Raw genomic sequence first — 19,174 nt, 5'->3', positions numbered from 1 at the left:
CTCTTGGTTATATTCTTGGTCGCCATTAATATGTATCTTACCTCGAGTCAAGCTATATAATTAATTCTTTATGTGAAAATGAAGGTCATAAATTTTCTTCATCGTGGGTGGGACTTCCACGCTCTTCTTCTTCTTCTTCCTCCTCTTCTCCATATGTCATTTACGTGCTGGAAATAGACGCGGCAATTCTATCTGTTACATATATATGTGTGCATACATGCATATATATATATATACACATATGGATGTATGCACATATATGTATGCATGCATCAACATGGAAAAGATTTTGCCCTAGTTTATTTGATGTCAGGCTGCAGCCTCTGAATAAAGTTTTGAATATTCTCTATTCGTCTTCTTGATTATTCCCCCATAAATTTCAACCCAAAACGCGTTGCATCATATCAACATTGACAGGATCAAACATTGACAGGGCTTGTACGTGTCTTCTATGCACATATATAGGACTACGCCCCGATCATTACTGAAAAAAGTATATATATTCCAATCTAAATGGAAAATAAGAAATTATTCTTGAGAATCGCAAATATAAATCATGAATACTCCGCCCACCAGTTCATGTGGGAATATCTATATTAAAAGAACCCCAAATTAATCGAACATGAACATTGAACACCATTAATGTCAAATATTATACGTGTAACCTTTTTCAGTCCTGACCTAATACATATACGATGTATCGTCTCCAGTTATTACCTGATGATCTTCCATGCCCAGAGTGAGAAATTTCTGCAAAAAAAAAAAGTCAGCGAAATTACGATGGAGGAAGAATATCATCTATATATATAATATAATTGATCTATATATACGTATACGTATGTGCAATAAGAATTTCTAATTTCGGATATGCATATGTTTTTGTGTCAAGAGGACCACCTTAGCTACAACAGGGGGCTTCGTTGCACCATCAATTTTCCTGCGAAAAGGATTCCTTGCCTACTGCCCTTTTCAATTTCCTTTTCAACCATCCATTTATGGAATGCCACCTCCACTCTCTAAGAAACTTCATTAATAACACAAATTACGGCTTTATATTCAGCTCGGTTATGGGCACATACGGACTATCAAACGCGGACGGGCCATTAGTGTATTCATATCCAATGCAACAATCGTTATCGTCCTACAAGGGCTTGTACGTGTCTTCTATAGACATGCTATTGAGCTAATAATCGAACTTTCCGCAAGTATAAATATCATCATGAGTTATATATAAATGTCGGGAATTTGACATGATTGAGAATTACGAGGATGATATATGTTTGGATTGGTACTATCTCAGGATTGCTAAAACCTACAAAATCATGTATATATATATATATATATATATATACGTAACATTCAAACCAAGAGAAAAAAAGAACCTTTTTTGTTTTCAAAAAGAAGAGGAAAAAGGAAATTAGGAAAAGAGAAAAATAAAGCTGAAAAACCGTGTGCGATTCTATCTAGGGTAAGTCATGTCTGAGGAGACCCACCAAAGTGATTATGACATCGATTCTAATCTTCACCAAGAAGGATGTTTCTGCAATTTTGATCATTGATTATCATCATTATTTATGGAGATATTTGCATGTCATCCCCCATTCACCATAAAATACGTTGATTCACTAGGCCGTTCGAGAACTATATTTTAGATTGATTCATGTCTGGTTTGGCAAAACATGTTTTTTTTACCAACCGTAGCGCATATTCGACTTATTTCTCACGGCCATGACAAGTTCCTTGTTCAAGATCACAAGTCAGAACTCCTTTACCTTACGAGCCACCCTCGAGTTTGTAAATCTAAAGTCTCTCAAGTCGAAGTTTTGGGTAGCTCAAGTGAGCAAAAATGGGCCGAAAAGTGGGTTACGGTCGGCCCAATATAAAGCTGGTATTTTGGGCCCATCGTAAAGCCCAATATGTGGCCCAGAACAAGCTTGGTCCGGCGTAGGTTGTCGGCGTTTCTCTTTCCCCCCGGCGACGCGGCGTCTTCATGGCGGGCTGCCCGTTGTTTGGCTCTGTGGGAGAGCTGAAGCTGGAAAAGAGATTCCAATCACTGCTAGTCAGGAGAGAGTGCTCGCTGTTGCTTCTGTTCACTGACCGGAGTTCGGAGCTGAGCCGCCGGAAACCACCGGAGAATTGGGCCGCTGTGATCTTATCCTGCCATCTGTTGTGCAATCGAAGCTGCTTCATTTACAGGTGATTGGACGGTCCCTGAACCCCACTTGATTCGATGTCGTCCAAGCCCGAGCTCCTTTGGTGAATTTTATATATCGGAAACCGTAGAGAGCGAGCAAAGTGTGCTTCTCGGATGGTTTAGGTTGCAATTCGAACACATTGAACTGTGCGTACCAAAAGAATGAATTTTGGACTTTTAGGGTTGATTTGTTGGATCAGTCCTTGAAAGGGTCAGTCTGTATACTCATTTGAGGATGGCATTCATCGCAGCATTTGGTTGCTTCCTCAGGTTTAGCTTTCAATTTAGCTATAAAGGTGCTGCTGCGGGTCAATAGAATCCTGAAGTAGATAGGAGTGCTGTTCGGGAAGTCAGCAGCAAGGTTTACCGGGGAATAATGGGAATCGGATTGGTTTAAATTTGGGGTCCTTGAGTTTATGCTTCACTATTCTCTGAATTTGAGGTAGAATATTTGGTGTGGTACTATAAAGTTAGGTGCATTTCGGTGATTTCGTGTTGAGGTTCTGTCCACAGCCATATATGCTGTCAAGGTCCGAATGTTTCCTGCCTGTGAGAATGGATAGTGTAGTGACAAATGATAACCATGAATGGTCTCACAGTTAAGCTCGCTGAATCTCAATCCCTGTCTATCTTTTGGTTTTTCTTAGGGTTTAGGGAAGAGGAATGGCTACATTTCATTCCTCGCAGCCTTTCATCAGCCCGTCAGCTCATCCTTCTGGATATCAAGGTGCTGAGGGGATAGGTTCAGCAGCTGGGGACACAGGCTTACCCGTTACCCTTTTAATTCGGCACCTTCCTGAAGCAATACCTCAAGACACCCTTTCTAGACTGCTCTCACATTATGGTGCATCGGCAGTTCGTCCTTGCACTTCTGGAAGGTAAGCAATATGAGATATTAATTGTCCTTTTCAGCTCATGTATATTCTAAACATATTGAGCAATGGGTTTGGTCCATCTGGTTTCATATTTCTTCCTTTCTTTATTCTTCTCTTAATGCAGATTGAAGAGTTGTGCATTTGTGGATTTCGTAAATGAACCAATCGCCTATCAAGCTCAACGTTCACTAAATGGGTATTTGCTCCTGGGCCATATTTTAACAGGACAATTTCATATCTAACTATGAATCTTTTTTGTTCATATACATTTGACGCTGTTGAAACTATCAATAAATTTTCCCTATTTCTATTTCCTTTTGCTTAGAACATTGAGTTTTCTGTGGGTACAGGCTTAGGTTTCTCGGTAAAGTTTTAAAAGTCGAAAGGGCTAGCAATCCAATTAAAGCAAACGAGGTTCAACACAAGGAGGGTCAATCTACCAAGGAAGTCCAATCAGAAAGTGGCACCTCAGCCAGTGATAAAGGCGGAAACTCGAAAACATCATTTGTTCCGGCACAGGAACCTATTGCTCCCAAACTGGGCATAGAGTATCCTTTTCCTCCTCACCTTGAGTATGTTCTCTCTAATCTTTACAGAATCTCTTTCTTCATTTACCTTCTGCGTGACTGAAAAATGTCATTCCACTTAACATTGCAGGTATGCTTATCCTTCTCCGGATGGAAATATTCTCACCAACATCGTAAATGCTCTAATTGCTGTACCACGGTTTTATACACAGGTAGTATCAAGTTCACATTTTCTAGTGATCTGACATTGTTCATATGTACTTTTTAACTTTTCAGTAGAAACAACTTGACCTTCCCTTTATAGGTGTTGCACTTAATGAATAAAATGAACATTCCAGCTCCGTTCCGAATGGCCCTTCCTACTCCACCTCTACCACCAGCTGCACCTGCCCCTCCACCGCTGCCTCCGCCACCACCAGCATCTACTGCTGCAAAGCCTTCCACAGAAGATCTATCTGAAAGAGAATCAGAAACGGAATCTTCAGGAGAGGTGATTGACATTTGCTTTGTCGCTAAAACAAGCTAAATTTCATAGAAATATTTACTGTATCGTTAAAATTAGGTATATTAAGGGTACTTGTTCATACAATATGATTTTTGAACTACTAAATTTTGGATTTCTCTCATAAAAGAAGTTAATATTTCAGTTAATCTGGTTTGAGTTTGTACAAACTATTGATTGTGGACAAATGTCGACAGGATGTTGATGAGATAGCCATTGACTCTGAATCATCAAGAGTAGCAAGATCTGGACGTAAGCGTGCAAGAATAGAAGCTATTGTTGGTCCTGCAGTCAATAGGGATGTCACTCATGAGGAAGTTGGCGTGAAACCGGCGGCCTTGCTTCCTAAGGAGATTCCCCTGATAAAAAAGAACAACCCTGTCTTGCAGGTAACGGTCTATTCAGAAGCAAGCATTGTTTTGAATTGTTTTATCACGAGTTCTTTATGCTTTGCTTGGGGGCTTCTTTTCAGATTAAAATTGCACCTAAGAGGACAAAGGCTGAGCAGAATGATGATGCGGAAGCTAGAGAAGAGAACGTACCGGAGAAAGAGAAGCTGAACGTGGAATGGTTCGCAACAGCAGAAGACCTTGAGAGGGGGAAGTTACCAATGGAAGAAATTCTCTCTCTCCCTCAGTTTAAGGTATCTACTAGCTTTAAGGATCAACAAGAGGAGTAATAGAGTTTTTTACTCTTGAAAATTCAGAAGTGGAAATGATCTTGCTTCAGGAAACTAGCCAATACGGTAGACATGGCGATGAACAGATTCATCATCATCTGATATGGTTATCTATAGTTTCTCAGAATATGGATTTCTCCTAGCACAATCTTACTGCTATAAATCTTGCTTGTTTGATTCTCTATGTTTTTTTCACAAATATGAACTCTTCATTTTGCAGAATTACACCGCTGGGAATCCCGCCCCTGTCCTTTACATAAAGAATCTGGCGAAAGATGTAGTACATGATGATTTCTACTTCATATTTGGTGAGTTCAAAAACGTTTTGATACTTAAATCACTTGATCCGTCTTTTATCACTAGTTGTTCAGGAAATTCGGACAGCTGAAGAGGATTGGTTTTGATTCTCTCATTGCTCTTAAATTTTTGGTCATGTGACTACAAATATGAATTATTGGAATTTTTCTGAGTTTATGCCCATGAAAACTCATTCAAATTTTTTGTTATGGGACATGGACGGGTCACCATTTGTGTTTTGGCTTCTGATTTCTCGCGTTTATTTTCACTTTAGGGTCTCTATTTGCAAGTATGGATGAGGCAAAGTCCAATCTCCATGTGAAGCTAATGCAGGTAATGTCCTTGTGCAACCCTTTCACTCTTTTGAAGTCCTCCGGTTTCTCCTCTCTCTTTTTTTCCCCCCCTTCTCTATTGTATCGATCTTTTGCGAATTCGGCTTTGTCACATACAGTTCAACTACCAATGAAGCTTCCTACCAATTAATTTCAGGAGGGAAGGATGCGAGGTCAAGCTTTTGTGACATTTCCGTCAGTTGAACTTGCTCAGACAGCACTGGTTCGTGTCTTACTCAATGGCCTCTTGGAATCTCTGAAAACGGTCTGCTCTCATGAAACTAACTGTGCATTGCTGATTCTTGATTGCAGAATCTCGTGAATGGCTACGTATATAAAGGAAAGCCGATGATCATTCAATTTGGGCGAAACGCGGCAGCGGCTAAAGTGAATCCAACAGATGCACCATAATTTGTCTGCAATGTGAAGGGCTTCCACTTCCCTGCTGTAGAGATTTAACTCCTACAAGTCCATTTGGTGATTTTTCTATGTTGTAGCTCCTTGGACAAATTTTGCTAGAAACTATTCGGTCTTCTCTTATTCGCTCTTCAACACCCGATTTCCATTTTACTCGAGGAAAGCACCCATTGTAATTTGTAAAGAGATCGCGATGCTCATGTAAATTTTTCAAGCGGCAACTGAAATGTAACTTTATCATTTTGATCTTTCACCGTTCGAGAGTATGTGAAGGAGGTGTACACATGCAGGGAACACGAGGATGCTCGTGTTTTTTTTCCCCTCACCGGAATTCCGATGAGACAATCCTATGATTCTCAGATAGCAATTGAGATGTTTCTACATATAAGTATTCATTTCAATTTGTAGACACGAATCCCCGTTCTATTTTTTATTCTAGGACCCTATGCCGGTATAGTGAAATCGGGCTACTCTCCGCCCCTCGGGAGTTGGGACCGGTTAAGCAGTAGTACAGGAATGTTCACCTGTTGTCCATCGGCTCTCTTCACAAACCATGTTCGAGTCGGGTGTAAAGTGGGACAAAATTAAGACTTGCGGGTGCGTGTTCTACCAACGTCGAACTTTGGGGTGCAAAATGAAATTTTCCCAATCAAGCGGGGTAGTCCTTTTCCCCGTTACATCCGCCTCGGAGGAGGTTGAATGATCAGATTCCCGCTCGCTCTTCCTCGCTGCTATCATCGCTCGATTCAACTCCGGCGCCGGTGAACACCGTTTTGTCGTCAGAAGGTACCAGCGGGATCTTTCAGAATGCTTATGGTGAAGAATCTCTGTTGAAAGCAGGGCATAACCGAGCTTTTAATTGGAGCTTCTGACTGGAAGTCAAGATGCGATGCTCAGGCGGAGAGCGGTCCCTGTTCTTGGCTTCTTCTCAGGTTTCTCAGCATCAGCAGCAACCTTCAATGGATTGCGTTTCCTCTGTTCCTCAAGAACCCACCCGGGTACGCTCCGAAGGCTGCAGAATCGTCTAGTTTCTCTGTTACAGAGGCACCCGCCCAGCCGCCGAGTCGCCCAGCAGGTCCACTGTTGTGCCGTCGCCAGCGGCTGTTTCTCTTCGCTCCACCTTTTCAACACTCTGCTCCGCTGCTATTCCCTCGCAGGATCCCCTCGAGAAGCTTTCTTGCTCTGCAAGCAATTTCGGAGCAGTGATGGCTTCTCTGCGACTCCATTTGACAGCTTCACCTTCACTTTCCTCCTCAACACATGCGCCGCATTAGGCTCCGCTGTCCCTGGAGCTCAGCTTCATGGCCTCTCGATGAAGTCGGGTTTCGAATCCCACGTGTACGTTCAGACAGCCTTGGTCTATATGTATGGGAGCTGCGGCTTCTTGGTCGAAGCCCATCAGGTGTTTGTTGTAATGCCGGAGAAGAACTCCGTCTCATGGAATGTCCTCATTACAGGCTTCGCAAAATGGGGCCAGCCCGACTTCGCTTGCTCTCTCTTGGAAAATATGCCAGCACCGACCGTCGTTTCTTGGACTGCAGTAATTGATGGGTATGCACAGATGAATCGGTTTAATGAAGCATTTGGGCTGTTTCGGAGGATGGTTGGTGATGATGCAGTTGGACCCTCTGAAATAACAATATTCGCAATCATTCCAGCAGTTTCCAACCTCGGGGACGTGAGGATTTGCCAATCTGTTCACTGTTATGGAGAAAAGAGAGGATTCAATGCTTCTGATATTCAGGTCATGAACTCCCTCATCGACTCGTATGCAAAATGTGGGTGTGCTTTGAGCGCATGGAAGGTCTTTTCGGGTATTCCAATAGAGCAGAGGAATTTGGTCTCGTGGACTTCAATCATCTCAGCACTTGCAATGCACGGTAAGGGAAAAGAAGCGCTGGAAAACTTTGAGAGGATGAAGAGATGTGGCCTGAAACCGAACAGGGTCACGTTCCTGAGCATTTTAAATGCATGCAGTCACGGTGGTCTGGTCGAGGAAGGACTGAGATTCTTCGAGAAGATGGGTGCCGACTATGGAGTCAAGCCCGACGTTAAGCATTACGGGAGTTTGATAGACTTGCTGGGAAGGTCAGGAAGGCTGGAAGAAGCGGAAAAGGTCGCGTCAGAGGTTCCTCCAGAGATTGCGAATGATGTGATATGGAGAACTCTTTTAGGTGCTTGCGGCTTTCATGGTGATATTTTGAAGGCAGAGAGGGCGACAGAGAAGATCCTGGAGATAGAGAGGGGCTATGGAGGGGACTATGTGCTGATGTCGAATATTTTTGCGGGAGCTGGTCGGTTTCAGGATGCAGAGAAGTTGAGAAAACTGATAGATCAGAGGTGCACATCCAAGGTTCCGGGCCATAGTTTGCTTTAGGTAATGATGCAGTGAATGATTCAACAATTCGGAGCAGCCTTTGCTTCCGTCCTCCATTGGTAGTACAATTGCTCAAGAGCTAATATACGTGAATTTCAACCTTCCAACGAGCTGAAAGCAGCTTCAAGGATTCGTGAAAGCATTAATCCTTCTGACCGAGGAATAGGAGTCAGTTCTATTTGATTCGTAGATGTGCAACGGTGAGCTCATCGTTCTCCATAATGTGGTAAGCAAAGGTGCTCCTAAAACAAATTCCGAAGCCATGTAAGACGACTGCTATTTTCTGGGCGAACAGTCGCTGAGGTATGTTGAGCCCCGGCAATGGAGAGAGCAGCAAAAGCAATTGCTCCGTATTCAGTAAAAGAGGTAACATGCTGGAGGCTCGGAGCTATAGATAGCGAAAGTATGCAGAACTTATTACTTCAGCCAGCGCAAGCGCAAACATTGCTCGATGATCCGAAAATTCGGTAACACCAAATCGTATTCTAAGGTTCAATGTACAGCTGAAATGCGGGAGAGATTCAAGGGTATGTTCATGAATCCTGTCAATGCGTATTTCCCATTGACATTCATTGAGTCTGTGAGCAGACCGAATTCGATTCAGAAACAAGCTTGACAGTTGACTTCATCTTTTTGAGAAAACAAGGTAATATTTTTAAAGTTTTCTTTTCGGTAATACCATGATGCATACTCAACCTATCAGTTGAGGGACTAATCGTTATTCGTGCTTGCCCAATCAAATAGTAGTTCCAATGACATTATAGTTAGATAGACCCCGTCCATGTAAGACATTCTTTTCTATCTCCGTCTCATCTCGTGGTCAGAAAGTTTTCCGGATAAGTAAGAATAAAGAAGAATGCGGCGGAGCGGACCCACAAATCGACACTCCTCTAGGTGTTGAAATTGAGAGTAAAAATTCGGTGAGTATTATTACTCAGTCACTTGACTGCGTAATATCCAATCAAAATGCCTGAACACGAAGAGTTAGCCCCACAACGGATTCATAGACTTTCACTTACGAGCATTTTCATCTGTTATTACTCATCTACCGTGAAAGAATAATACTCATTTGAATATTTAGTTTGAAATGAATACCTTCTATCCAAAGCTAATCCACTTTGTTTTTTTCCTGACAATCCCCGCTGTGATCACGCCACGTGTGCTATTGTTTGCATGCGCCTCCGACATCGTTTCCTGCACGTTTCAAACAATTCTGTGGCGCCACACCTGTTGCCCCCATCAGCCGTTGGATCTGTTTCCCGCTCCACCTCAACGACGAATCAAACGGTAAAAAACGAAACAAATCCCCTCTACCATGCTGGTCAAACCAAGGCGGGCCCATGACCCAATTCAAAAAGTCCGAGGATTCATGACCGATTCTGTTTTTCGGAGAATCAGATTTTGCTCGAGGCCCTGAAATCTTCTGATCCAAAGTGAACTGCCATGGCGGAAGTTATGAGCAGGGGAAGCATTTTCACCGCATGCCATAATCTGATTCCAAGAAGCGATGACCATGGCTCCGGTACCGTGTCCTGTCGGATTCTAGGGAACCCTCCTGTGAGGTTGAGCTCTTTGACATGGTCGAGGAGTGATTTCCATGGCAGGGGAGTTGTTCTTGTCCCCCAAAGGCATGAGGTTGTCAAGAAGCGAGGAGGGAGCCCCTGGAACCTCACCATTGATGCTCAGGCAAAGCTTCCATGTTCCGTTGTATTGTCGGTTTCGATGATTTTCGCGAAATTTTGCAGTTTCATGCTGATTGGAATTTCCCCGAACTCGTTTACAGGGGAGTATGGCGATAGGGAAGGCCCAGAGATGGTGGCAGAAAGGACTGCAGCCCAACATGGAGGAGGTGGAGAGCGCGCAGGACCTCGTGGACTCATTGCAGACTGCAGGGGACCGGCTCGTGGTGGTTGATTTCTTCTCCCCGGGATGCGGCGGCTGCAAGGCCCTACACCCGAAGAAATGCCAGCTCGCTGAGGCGAACCCCGACGTCCTGTTCCTTCATGTGAACTACGAGGAGCACAAGTCCATGTGCTACAGCCTCGGCGTCCATGTTCTGCCCTTCTTCCGGTTCTACCGCGGGGCCCACGGTCGGCTCTGCAGCTTCAGCTGCACCAACGCCACGGTGAGCCCTCTTGCTGCCTGCTGATCCCTTGAGCTGTCATGATCCGCAAGATAATAGTATTAACCTTGTAATCTGTTGCTACATATTCACTGAAATCGAATGTTTTTCGGATACTCGTAAGTCATGATTGAAATTGCCACAGTAACGTGGTGGGTTGGGAACGTGGTGTTCTGCGATAGATTTTATGTTGATGCACCAGATGACTAAGAGCTCAAGCTAACTCCAACTCTGAGCTCGGAGTCGTATACTTCTGGGCCGGGTGCTGTTCACTCCTTATCGTTTAATGTTCATCCTAGTAGTATTATCGTTCCGCCGAGACTCTTATGGTCATGGTCCTTAAAATGATGTCTTGTGCTTAATACATGCAATGGCTGATCTTATTGCACAGATCAAGAAATTCAAAGACGCGCTTGCCAAGCACACTCCAGATCGGTGCAGCCTCAGGCCCACAAAAGGCCTAGAAGAGAGACAGCTCCTCGCGCTCGCCGCCAACGAGGATCTGTCCTTCACATACACCCTGGTCCATGCTCAGCCTATTCCTGCAGAGGAGGAAGCCCTCCTGGAGCCGAAACCATCTCGCTCAAACTCGGCTGCTCCTCTTTTGCATCTGTCGAGCAAAGTGGAGTCCAATCGGAATTCCAATCAGAGAGATCTGGTCTCTTCAGGTAGATGATGTGGACCGTCAAGAAGAAAGCATTTCCCAACTCCCTTCGATCCATTGTACATAAATTTTGCTTTGATAGGAAGATCGAGTTTGCTTGTGCTAAAGCCATTGTTGTTCTTGTCATTTGGTAAAACCCCCCTTCTGTTTCCATAGCCATTTCACCCCATGGCTTCGTTGTAATCTTTCCTTCTCTGAAAGTTCCATTGCCAATGTACCTTGTAACTGGTTCTTTGTTGGACCATAATACTGCAACCGATGAGTGAAAGTGAGAGTGAGAGCTCGATTTCTGTACATAATAATATGCTTCGAGTTTGTATGGTAAATTTATCAAATGTAACCTCAAAGACAGCTAAAGTTTATGGAACATTTGGGGATTGAGCCTAAATATTGGTATCTCCAATGAATTTTCCAAAACCCATAATAATTGTCTTTGGTTTCAAAGTAAAAAGTAGAATTGAATTTTGATTTTAATTGGTTTGTAATTGACTGTGTGATTGAATTATGAGAAAAAAGTATAGAAAAGTAATGAATAGTTGAGAGAAAGTAATAATTGTATTATTAAATTGTGAAAAAAGTAATGAATAATTGAGAAAATTTAGTATTAAAAATTAAATTGAATTGTTAAAAAAATTGAAGAAAAAAGGAAAATTAATTGTTGTATTTTTGAATTGAATATAAGTAGAGTTTAAAGTGAAGAGGGCTAAAAAATTTTGTGTTTCAAAACGGGAATTAAACCCAACTATTTAGGTGGAATTGACATCTATACACGTATTTAAATTATAATTACAAAATATTTTCAGTTAGATTTTAATTATTAAATTATAAAGTATTTTCAGTGAATTTTAATTACAGTAAAATGTTGTAATTGTTAGCATGTCTGTGAGCTTGAGATGGGATGATCAATGATTGTTTTAGGTGGAGAAAGGATTGATGCGATCAACGCGGAGTCTTTTTTGTTGACAAAATTGCTGGCAATGGTGGATAGGTGAAGAAAAAGCGAAGAGGGAAGAATTCCTGAGCCACCAATAAAAGTATTGATTGAGCGGTAAGCAGTTCACCCTCGTAATGAGGTGAATACGAGTTCGAATTCCGGGAAGCGCACTTGTTGAGAGGAAGAATAACCTTTAATGCTCGATCTCCCGACTAAATTAGTCAGATCTTATTGAGCTTTTAAATATCAGAACACACAGAAAAAAACAAATCCTGAGCTGGAAAGTGTGAAACGTGGCTTCCCCGCCAGAATGTATTATAGCAATTAATAATAATTTCAGGTTGTGTGGAATCAATCATCCACATGGGGAAATCTCCACCATCAACATTAAAACATGTTTCTTGCCTACAACAATTACATAGATTGCAAACCTGCCCACTCTACAACCGGGGTCCACCGAGGATGGACCGAGGAGGCTGAGGGAGCGTCCTCCTAAAATTTCGACGCCTTAAAAGAAATTATATGTCGGGAAAATAACAAATACAAGAAATTCACGTATATCTGTAGCTTTTTGAAAGAATTTATATAAATTAAATCATCACGGAAGTTTTTTAAGAGATTGATATTCGAAATTTATAACAAACTGATGTGTTTGATTTTAGAGTTGAGTTGAGTTTTAATTTTAATTGATTTGTAATAATTATTTTGTTGAATTATGAGAAAAAGCGTGAAAAAGTAATGAAAAATTGAGATAAAATAATATGATTAAGTAATAATTGTATTATTGATTTGTGAGAAAAAATCTGAAAAAATAATGAATAGTTGAGATAAAGTAATGATTAAGTAATAATTGTATTATTGAATTGAAAATAGTATAATTGAGTTGAGTTGAGTTAAAAAAAATTCAAAATCCAAACACATCGATTCGCATAAGATTCCGGTGGCTTTGTTTGCCATGCGGTGCCAGCATCGTCTCGGATGAGCGGACAGAATTGTCATGCGAATGACGGACAGTTTTGGCTGACCTGACGACAGGTGTGGGCTTGAACTACTACTCGTAAGTGATGGCCATGTTAGTATGGACCAGGCTGCTTCCATTTTTATGTGGGCCTCATTGTCATCTTGCATGCTAATGAAATATTGGCCATTGAAAAAGGATGTAGTGTAATGGCTAACACCCTTACTTGATAACCTAGAGATTTCAGGTTCGATTCTTATCAGTGGGACTATTCATGCCCATTTTATTTAGATTTCTTTTTTATTTTCTTGTACTAGATCACGAGTCTCCTATTGTAATCGAAAAAAATATTGGCCACTGGATTCGCATGCATATCCACCATTTGAGTCTCCAACAATTATTCCAATAATTACGTAACCGATTTGACCTATGAACGAATATGTAAGCATATGTTTCATGCTTGTTTGAGGGTCGAATAAAACAACTTCATTATATCATATTTTAGGAGACCGGAATGGTCTGGCGGGTAAGCTCCCGATGTATATCCCCATGACTAGGTTTCAGATCAAATTTGAAGTTAAATGTTGTCGTTGGCTTCCCACTTCGATAATTCAGCTCGACTTGACAACAAAACTTCGGTATCGACTTACCCTACAAATGCCATGATCTGTCAAGTCGAGCAACCTGACCCGACAATGCAAAGCTTTGTCCAGCCGTGACCACCTATGACAATTCCAATAGTTCATCATCGCCAACTTGCTTAATACTCGGAAGGTGCCAAATTTTTTTTTATAATAATAAGAGTAAAATCAACAATTTCGCTGGATCAACGATTTCATCCCTAAAAGATGTGTTCCCCATAAATTGAGTGACTGACCCAATTTTTACATCAGCCCATTTCTTGGCCTCTTAAAATCATATCAGTAAAGTTGTTGACCTAATTTTTTTCATCAACTTGGTCCGTCACCTTTAAACTTACATCCTTAGATCCCTGGCTTTTAACATTACATCAATTAGATCCTTAACCCACTTTTATTTACAAGTAAATCAATTAAGTCCTCGTGTGTGCAATTCTCGAATCACGACTTCAAATTGAATCCGCGCATCACTCACTCGTGGCATCTAAGGATAGACATGGGTAGCATGATATTGCATTTAGTTGTTTCCAACCTTCTTCACGGTTTTGATCACAATCGGGGGCACTTCGTTCTTGAACAAAATGTTCTATTTGGTGATTTAAGATTTCAGTAGTCCTTCAAATGCAGTCCATAAAATACAAACAAGATCAATCAAAAAAATATATAATACAAACAAGAGAAGGAATTTTTTTTTTAAAAAAAATGTGTTATCGTTCACTTCTCAATTTTTTTACGGAATGTACCGTGTTATTCAAAAGTCCAACAGACCCTGACTCATCCAGTTCGAGTTGGGTCGGTCCATTAATGGGTAAAACTCTCATAATCAAATATTTTATTCATTCATAAGACTTGAATCAGAAACTTTATTTTAGAGGATGAAGTATCGAATCGTTTAAATCAATCCTTACTAGTTCATTCACTTATCAATTTTAGCGTGATAAAATGTATTAATTGATGCACCGATAAAATGCCGCTTCGATGTAAAAAAATGAATCAAAGATTCAGTTGATATACTTTTAAAGGTCAAGGACCGAATTGAGCTAAAAATATAAAGTCGATGGCCTAGTTGATGTACTATTAAGGAATCGAGAATTCGATTGATGAAAGATGTGCCACTTGACGTGGAACATCTCGATGAAATTGTTAACATACTCAATTATCAATGCAATGATTCGAGAAAGCTAAAGATAACGAACACAAAATCCAAAACATTTTTTTTTGGGGGCCAATTTTATAAAGCTGCATACACACCCATAAGATGATTATCGTATTATAGCAGACATCTTGATGATGACGATGGTGACAACAATTGTATACAAGAACTCTATAATGCGAAACACATTACAGTCGACATCGCCATCGCCAGGCCGCTTTTGGAATTCCTCTGCTCTTTTTTGCCTAATATCTCCCACCCAACGGAAAAGGCTGAAAAAGGGAATCACTTCTTCCAAAAAGATGCATTATCAGATGCCCATGGCAGCTCAGTCATCTTCAACCTCTGTGTTTGGGTTCTAATTCTCTCCCTTTTCGGGTGGTGGTTTCAACCTCTTAATCGCCAGAGGTGCGATTTTTCCTCCTCCTCAGTGGGTTTTCCTTCGCCAAGAGAAATACCCACATGGAATTTTGGTTAGTTAACTTAGTTTCATCATTCAATGGCTCTAAAGTTGGGGTTTTCTTGGGATTTAGGAGAAGAATCGTGTGGATTTGTGTCTGCTGGTTCGTTGGTTTCAATCCGTTGCAGGGTCGTCTGTTCTCCTTTGGGGGCTCATGGTTAGGTAGAAGTTCTATTTTTAGTAACTGAGGTTTGTTTCGATCTTTAGAAGTTTATGTTTTTACGAGGTTGAGTGTTTGTGTTTCTGGGTGCTTGTCCTTTTGCTGTAATCAAGTGTTAGGGGTAAGTTCTTCTCTTGAGCTGCAAACCGGTGCAGGTAGGAGCTTGTAAGATTGGGGTTAGCAATTTAGGGTTTAGTTGAGCAATGCTGAAGCAGAAATAATATTTTCGAAGAAATTCGAATGAGGAAGTTCGTCAAAACCACAGTGCACACGCAATCTCTTTTTGAGGGGATAATTACTCTGGAAGTTATGCATTTGTATTCCTGGGTCCGGGATTCACAAAACGTCATGTGAAGGGCTGATTCCGGTTTGACCAAGGCAGGGTTAATTTGTTGGCGCCTCACATTCTACTAAACAAACTTATAAGCTACTGTCATTGTCTTATCTTTCCTTATAATGATGATCTGTTTGATTTTGATTGTGCTAAATTTTTTCCTCTTTTGTGTACAGGATCCATTCTGACCCAGTGTGCGATTGGGCGGTCTAGAAATTCCTTTGTTCTCTGTCATTAACTTGACGGCCATAAACTTGTCCCCTCGTTGTAAAGTATAGCTAACACGGGTGCCCTCTGTTGTGTGGCCGCTCGGCCACATGGAGCCAAGCCGCACCCTGGGAGTGAGAGCAGGGACGGTTCGACTGGTAGGAGTGAACCACACTGGAGGATGAATTCCAGCTTTTCTCCGCCTCCTTCGAGGATTTGGGATTGCAGGCTGCACTTAGACAGTGTTCCTCATGGGCCTCGCATTGGGACCGACTTATTACTACACTCGGATCGCAAAGGACTCAGAGGAAGGATAGGCAGTGATAAGTTTACAAGTCATCACCATTCTGTGTCTGATGGGGCGCTGTCTTATAGTGGAAGCCTTTCTGATAGTGTTCAGGCTTCACGGAGGTGGACTTCTCCAGTGCAGAAATTCAAGGTTAATGAGGTTGCTGCCTCTTCCATAACAGGTCAGCCTCGTTATTTCCATATAATTTGACATGAAATGTTTTCTATATGGTCTTTTGAACTTCCATGTTTTTATGACGGCATTCTCTGTCATATTTGGCTTTGTGAGAGGAAACATCATCTTGAAGGTCCATTGAATTGTATTGCTAATAAATAGAAGATTGCATGGAGCAAGTAGTGAATATTAGTTGCTAAGAGTCGTAATCGTTTAAAAGCTTGACGATGATGATGTGAGGGATAACAATAGTCTCTGTGTTCTATTTGTTCATATGGATCATCTTTCCTGGTTTGAAACATGGTAATGTTAATATACTACATCCAAGGAAAGAGGCTTTGTATACTGCAATATAGGATTCTAAAGTAGATAATTGGCTACGTGGGCTAGATTTGATATGTGGTGTAATTGTCAGGACACAGGTGCCCCTGGATATATTCATGGGCGTGATAGAATCTCTATTCACATTTTTGAATTGGGCATGTACTTCTTGGTGCTCTTTTTATGCTTGTTTTGAACTGCACAATTCCGCCCGCGGGGGTTTTTTTTTGTTTGCTGGGGGGGGGGGGGGGGGGGGGGGGGGGGGGGTGTGTGGGGTTGTGTGTGTGTGAAGGAAAATCCTAATAGGATTTGCTGTATTGAGTTTCTGAATTATAAACAGGAATTTGACTAATCTGCTTTTTGGAAATTCTCGTTACAGGATTAAGGTTGGACACACCTTACCCTTGTTCCATCGAGGTGACTTATGTTTTCAAAGCCGTGTATCCGTTTGACATTTTTATAGCTAAAAGAGATTCTTGGCCCTGATCCTTTCCTCTTCCGGCATTATTGTTTCAGGGATGCCCTGGCGCTAGAGCAGTTGCTGCAGCTTCCCCTGGTAGTGGTTCGCCATCATCACTATCCGAGTTCGGTCGCTGGGAATCCACGAGCAGACAGCCCCACACTCCTCTCCCTAGTCGACCCTTCTCGAGACGCATGCATATGTCAAAAGCTGTCTATCCACTTGTGTTCCACAATCCGGTCTCTGACTGCAAGGCTTTGGGTGATGCTGATGTCAACAGCCTAGGGAGGTTCACGCCTGGGGAGGGCCAGATTTCACCCACTTATTGGCCTGAAGACCGTCCATTAAAGTTCCGCAGAACTCTGGTCGAACGGCAGAAGTCAGAGATAGCATCGCCAGACCTGAGCTGGAGCTCGAGAAGGGAAGAAGCATTCAGGTGGAGCAGCTCGAGCAGTTACGATTTTGGGCTTGATGGGGAAAGATATGATGTGGTGGAGAATTTGGAGAACCCAATGTCCCCTAATAGTGGGTCTGCAGTGGATCAAAAGTGTGGAGTTTGTCGGAAACTCCTAGTTCAGAAGTCCCCTTGGAGTTCGAATCGGATAATGAGGGGCAACGATATGCCAATTGCTGGAATACTCCCATGCGGACATGTATTCCATGCAGATTGTTTAGAGCACGTTACTCCAAAGACCCAAATACATGAACCGCCTTGTCCTTTATGCCTGAAGGTTGTAGGAGCTGGGGAGGAATCTGAATCTGCTTCTGTTTCGGAGCCTCTGCACTTGGCCTTGAGGTCTCTACGGAGTAGCAGAAGAGGGGTTGTGGTATCTGAAGCCCAGCAGGAAGCATCGGAGAAACAATCAGGGAAGTGGGCTCGAGTTGGTTCGAGATGGAACATTGGCGGGTCATCAATAAGGAAGCGTCTCAAGAAGCATTTAACCTTTAAAAGTAAAGTAAGTGATGCTTTACATGGTAAGAGAGAAAAAATAATCTGTTTTTTTTTGGTTAATTGCGGAGAAAAAAGAATCCTAAATCATTCCGTGCCTGCAAATCTTAGTTCTGTGCTCAAGTTGTTGATGATGTAATACTTTCAAAAGTTTTGATGAAGGTGATATTCATTTTGGTGCTTTGTACATGATCTGATTCTGCAAATCTTGTTCTCTAGGGAAAGGGAAGCATTGAAGCTTGAAGTTGCAATCTTGTGAAGATTTTCACGGCTACGAAAGATGCAGACTTATGGGTCCTCCGGGCTTCTATTGCTGAAGAGCATTTTGATAAGTAGCTTCTTCTGCAACATGAGCAATCCTCGTGGCCATTGCTTGAAACTTGAAGGCCTGTGCGCTGCAGCATCATAAGACCTTGTTTGGTTTGATAGAATATAAAGTATCTCCAAATGGAATCACCATAGAAGATGTTGCCGTGTTATATGACAGCTTTGTACTTTTTATTCGATCACACCAAACATGGTGGTGAGGGTCCAAAATCGGGTTAGCAGCACAAAGTGGTAGGATTACAGAATGCTCGAATTGGGACTACACCGCCTAGCAGGCTAAGGATTATTTTTCTGACTCTCATTAGCGGATGCATGGACCACTCTGGATCAAGCATGCACAGATTATAAGAACAACAACATTATGTAAGCTTTGTATTAGCAGAGGCTGTCCTCGACTCTCGAAAGATCAGGAGGCAAGTGAAAGGAATCCAGCTGTTGTGTTTGCTATTAGGGGGCTGTTGCTTTTTACATGGTTGTGAACTTTCAGGTTCCATGAGTCGTTCCGTGTCACAAAATTTTAGATCCAGGCCGTAGTTTTTGCCATAGTTTTTGCTTTAGCAATGATGTGGAACGGTTGACGATCTCTGTACAATATACCAATGACCTCGTCTATGTTGTATTCTGTTCTGAAATCTTCAGGTTTGTTCAGATGATCATTTTGTCTGCTGGTTCCTTAACATATGCAGTACCAAACCACACTTACATTACATCAACAATAGACGGTTTTTTGCTGCATCTCTAAGTCATCAAGGTTTCTGGAAAATCTTGCATCTCGGGACTTAGTTTTCACATGAACAAGCTCGGTGCAGGTCTGTGTAACTTTA

The 19,174-nt window shown here is 42.0% G+C and overlaps 4 protein-coding genes across 8 annotated transcripts; all 4 read left to right on the top strand.

Annotated features, from left to right (window-relative positions):
- Positions 1 to 1,967: 1,967 nt before the first annotated feature.
- On the top strand, positions 1,968 to 6,089 carry LOC116203880 (U11/U12 small nuclear ribonucleoprotein 65 kDa protein). Of its 2 annotated transcripts, XM_031535840.1 has the most exons (12): positions 1,970 to 2,196; positions 2,842 to 3,072; positions 3,194 to 3,265; positions 3,420 to 3,641; positions 3,727 to 3,808; positions 3,901 to 4,086; positions 4,296 to 4,487; positions 4,571 to 4,741; positions 4,998 to 5,085; positions 5,349 to 5,407; positions 5,564 to 5,629; positions 5,719 to 6,089. In XM_031535840.1, the coding sequence occupies exons 2-12, from the start codon at positions 2,858 to 2,860 to the stop codon at positions 5,815 to 5,817; spliced, it is 1,452 nt and encodes a 483-aa protein (XP_031391700.1). In that variant the 5' UTR covers positions 1,970 to 2,196; positions 2,842 to 2,857; the 3' UTR covers positions 5,818 to 6,089. The 2 variants fall into 2 exon arrangements, with proteins under 2 accessions (XP_031391701.1, XP_031391700.1); XM_031535841.1 differs by lacking the exon at positions 5,719 to 6,089 and having other exon boundaries at positions 1,968 to 2,196; positions 5,526 to 5,616.
- A 238-nt stretch (positions 6,090 to 6,327) lies between these two features.
- LOC116203879 (pentatricopeptide repeat-containing protein At1g09220, mitochondrial-like) lies at positions 6,328 to 8,878 on the top strand. The gene has a single exon (XM_031535839.1). It carries the CDS (start codon positions 6,713 to 6,715, stop codon positions 8,198 to 8,200), a length of 1,488 nt encoding a protein of 495 aa, XP_031391699.1. The 5' UTR covers positions 6,328 to 6,712; the 3' UTR covers positions 8,201 to 8,878.
- Positions 8,879 to 9,531: 653 nt separating this feature from the next.
- Positions 9,532 to 11,374, top strand: LOC116203881 (thioredoxin-like 1-2, chloroplastic). Its single transcript, XM_031535842.1, has 3 exons — positions 9,532 to 9,886; positions 9,984 to 10,325; positions 10,714 to 11,374. The coding sequence occupies exons 1-3, from the start codon at positions 9,644 to 9,646 to the stop codon at positions 10,996 to 10,998; spliced, it is 870 nt and encodes a 289-aa protein (XP_031391702.1). The 5' UTR covers positions 9,532 to 9,643; the 3' UTR covers positions 10,999 to 11,374.
- Positions 11,375 to 14,821: 3,447 nt separating this feature from the next.
- On the top strand, positions 14,822 to 19,013 carry LOC116203820. Of its 4 annotated transcripts, XM_031535761.1 has the most exons (6): positions 14,822 to 15,077; positions 15,203 to 15,291; positions 15,800 to 16,300; positions 16,994 to 17,031; positions 17,131 to 18,049; positions 18,243 to 19,013. In XM_031535761.1, exons 3-6 carry the CDS (start codon positions 16,012 to 16,014, stop codon positions 18,257 to 18,259), a joined length of 1,263 nt encoding a protein of 420 aa, XP_031391621.1. In that variant the 5' UTR covers positions 14,822 to 15,077; positions 15,203 to 15,291; positions 15,800 to 16,011; the 3' UTR covers positions 18,260 to 19,013. The 4 variants fall into 4 exon arrangements, with proteins under 4 accessions (XP_031391621.1, XP_031391620.1, XP_031391619.1 ...); XM_031535760.1 differs by lacking the exon at positions 15,203 to 15,291; XM_031535759.1 differs by lacking the exon at positions 15,203 to 15,291 and having other exon boundaries at positions 14,824 to 15,142.
- Positions 19,014 to 19,174: the final 161 nt, after the last annotated feature.

The sequence above is a fragment of the Punica granatum genome, chromosome 4 (assembly GCF_007655135.1).
Source record: "Punica granatum isolate Tunisia-2019 chromosome 4, ASM765513v2, whole genome shotgun sequence".
Lineage (NCBI taxonomy): Eukaryota > Viridiplantae > Streptophyta > Magnoliopsida > Myrtales > Lythraceae > Punica > Punica granatum.
The sequence above is the reverse complement of the archived record's forward strand: the minus strand, read 5'-3'. Positions and strand labels throughout refer to the sequence as shown.